The following is a 3,004-nucleotide window of genomic DNA, read 5'->3' as shown; positions in this document are numbered from 1 at the left end:
CGGAAAAGTAAGTTTATTCAATCCTCTAAACCGTCCCGGTGTCGTTGTTTAGGTTAGTGTACGGACGTATTGCATTGGTACTATTTTAATTCAATGATAATGATGATAATGACTCAACTCTCGTTATAAACTTTGGTATAGGTGGTACCAAGGTGCTAGATGCATAGGCCCGTTCTAAACTGTTTGAAATCTAACGAAACGCATCCTAACCTCTGCTAGACTGTCGCTCATCTTCTGCTTTGTTTAGTGACGGCGCTACGCCAGGCCACCTCTTCAGTGCTACCTTCTTCTTGTTCCTCTTATCGGGCAACTTCTTGATATTCAGTCCCGTGCTGCATGTTGATTATAACCTGCACATCAGACAGCTACTCTTAGGTATTCATACTCAAAGTCGACGCAACCGTCGCTGGCGTGTTAGAAAGTATCCTGTGTTAACACTGTCGGCAACATGGCTGGTATCGGTCCAGCTGGGCGCCTGCAAGATCTTGCATAGGCAACCATCGTAACACAGCAAGGCGCTGGGCGGGCCGCCGGCTCCACGCGGCTGCTGGGCGGGTTAGCCTACCCAGCGCGTCGCAGGCGCTATCGCTAGAGTAGCCTTAGGAAACTATGTGGACTTGCTTATACTGCGTGCGTGAGCGGGAGGAGACAAAATTCGAGTGGACGAGCACGCTCACGCCGGCGCGTAACCAAGGACGATAGGAGTGGGCGCGCATCAGAGCAATCAGAGGCAGACAGGGCTAAAGCAGACAGCAGATAGTAAACACCGATAATTTCACAATCCTGCGTCCAATTTTTGTTATAAAATCTTAACTTTGTCATTCAAATATTTTTTCTGAACTTAAAAACTACAAATTTGCATACAAATCGGGAACAATCGGGACTTACTATCTGCTGTCTGCCGTCCGACAGCACTCGCTTAAGTTGATGCAGCCAGATAGCCAGAGCTCTCGAGGACTCCTCCCTGGTCGGTCATGTCGGTCCTACGCTCCGTGGCGGTGCTCCTGCTCGCCGGCCTCGCGCTGGCCTCCGGTAAGACCCTCGCTGCACTAATGCTGCCTTACCCCGGTGGACTCGACTCCCACGCGTGCTCCAGCCCCTTAATGTCCTTATTGCAGCGACCCGCTCCATCTACCCCGCGAAGGTGCGGCGCCACTGGGCCGGCTTCAACCCCATGATCGTCGGGGGCAACGACATCGACATCAAGGAGGCGCCCTACCAGGTAGGCGCCGCCAACGACGCGTGACCGACGCGTGACCGAGGCGTCGCTCGGCGACCACTTTACTCACCCCTCCCCTCCCGCGCTTTAATTGCAGCTCAGCCTACAACTCTACACCTCGCACATCTGCGGCGCGTCCATCATCAGCAAGACGTTCGTCCTGACGGCGGGTCACTGCGCGGCTGCGGGGTGAGGAACGGAAGGGCGCACGGTGCACACGGTGGTGCTAGGGACATAGCTGGAACACCCTGAACACAGAAATTTGCTCTTTGGATCGGCCTCAAAAGCATTCTGACTGCAAATCGTGAGACGGTGCCGTTCTTGGCCCAGTGACATGTGCGTCCTGGGCCCAAACACATGGCTGGCTCAAGAAAATAATTTTGTCGTCTGAATGATGAGTGACCGTGCCGCACGGTAACCGACTGAAACTCTCTTAAATTTTCGAGAAAGCTAACGCCTTCAGCATTCAGCCCAATTTTTCGAGTAAGGTAGCACCTGTTCACACTGATAAAGTAAGTGATAACTGCTCAACACTTCTAAGTGTGCAACTGCAAGTTGAATACTTGCAAGTGTACAACTCAGTAGGTGTGCACTTGCAAGTGTGCAACTCCTCGGTTGAGCACTTGCTACACAGTAAGCGTCTAATCTAAGGAAGTGTTCAACACTTGCAAGTGCACACCTACCGAGTTTAACATTTGCAAGTGTACGACTACGGAGTTGCACACTTGCAAGTATTCAACTTGCAGTTGCACACTTACAAGTGTTGAGCAGTTGCACACTTACAAGTGTTGAGCAGTTGCACACTTACAAGTGTTGAGCAGTTGAACACTTAGTTTATCAGTGCAATTAGGACGATAATTGTCCTTTCTGAAGTAGTGCCCAATTACTCCGATTAGCAGGGGCATAAATCGCAGCATCACAATCTTATCGCGGGTGCGGCCCTCTCGAGGAGACATGGCAGCCGATAACAGACCAGTCAAATCCATCAGGAATTAGAATTTAACCCACTTGTAACATGCTCCAGCATCACCCCCAAGAACGGCGCAGTGCGCGCCGGCTCCACCAACCACGACGAGGGCGGCGTCCTGTACAACCTCAAGAGAGTCACCAACAACCCCAAGTACGAGGCCAGCACCGTCGACTTCGATGTCGCCGTGCTAGAGATCGACGGCGAGTTCCAGCTCGGTGAGACGCAGGCGATCGTCGCGTTGCCCGCGGCCGGCGATGCGGAGCCAGCGGGTTCCTTCCTCACCGTCAGCGGCTGGGGTAACACCTACGTGAGTCCCAGTGAGAAATGGCAATGTCAAATCGATAACAGAAAACCGATGATTTTCCCGTTGAATCGATCCTGGAATTGGCAAATTACCGAAATTCTGTGATGTCGATTCGATACCGCATCATTTTAGACAGTCCCCATAAGACTGTCTCTACCAGAGGCCAAAGTCCGCCCCTCCCCCTCCTCAATCTCTATACAGGGTGGTCCACAGACTCCTCCCTTTATTTTGCTTACACTGTACCGGATGCAGGCATGCGGGCGGGTTGCGAGTTGCATTCTCCCTACCGTCCCACCTCCGTGAAGTTGGCCCCACCCATTGCCGTACTAATTCCGCCGATAGTACCACGATTTAGTACGCAATTAGTATGTGCGAACCATACTAAAATTAGAATTAGTACGGAATATTTACTATCTTAAAAGTCAATCCGAAGTTGGGTGGGGCCAGGTTCACGCTGGCCCCACCCAAATTTGTACGGGCTGTGTGACTAGGCCTATCATTTAGTACGGAA

General features: G+C 51.8%; 1 protein-coding gene across 1 annotated transcript in view; it reads left to right on the top strand.

Annotated features, from left to right (window-relative positions):
* Positions 1-893: 893 nt before the first annotated feature.
* LOC113205974 (trypsin-1-like) overlaps positions 894-3,004 on the top strand; it is a 3,718-nt gene continuing 1,607 nt past the window's right edge. The window contains exons 1-4 of the mRNA XM_026421820.2: positions 894-1,032; positions 1,119-1,222; positions 1,317-1,408; positions 2,244-2,496. Of these exons, the coding sequence (XP_026277605.1) occupies positions 975-1,032; positions 1,119-1,222; positions 1,317-1,408; positions 2,244-2,496 (507 nt within the window). The 5' untranslated portion in view covers positions 894-974. The remainder of the gene's footprint in view (positions 1,033-1,118; positions 1,223-1,316; positions 1,409-2,243; positions 2,497-3,004) is intronic.

This window comes from Frankliniella occidentalis, unplaced genomic scaffold, assembly GCF_000697945.3.
Source record: "Frankliniella occidentalis isolate FOCC.00 unplaced genomic scaffold, Focc_3.1 Scaffold1143, whole genome shotgun sequence".
Taxonomy (NCBI): Eukaryota; Metazoa; Arthropoda; class Insecta; order Thysanoptera; family Thripidae; genus Frankliniella; species Frankliniella occidentalis.
This window is presented reverse-complemented; position numbering and strand designations above follow the sequence as displayed.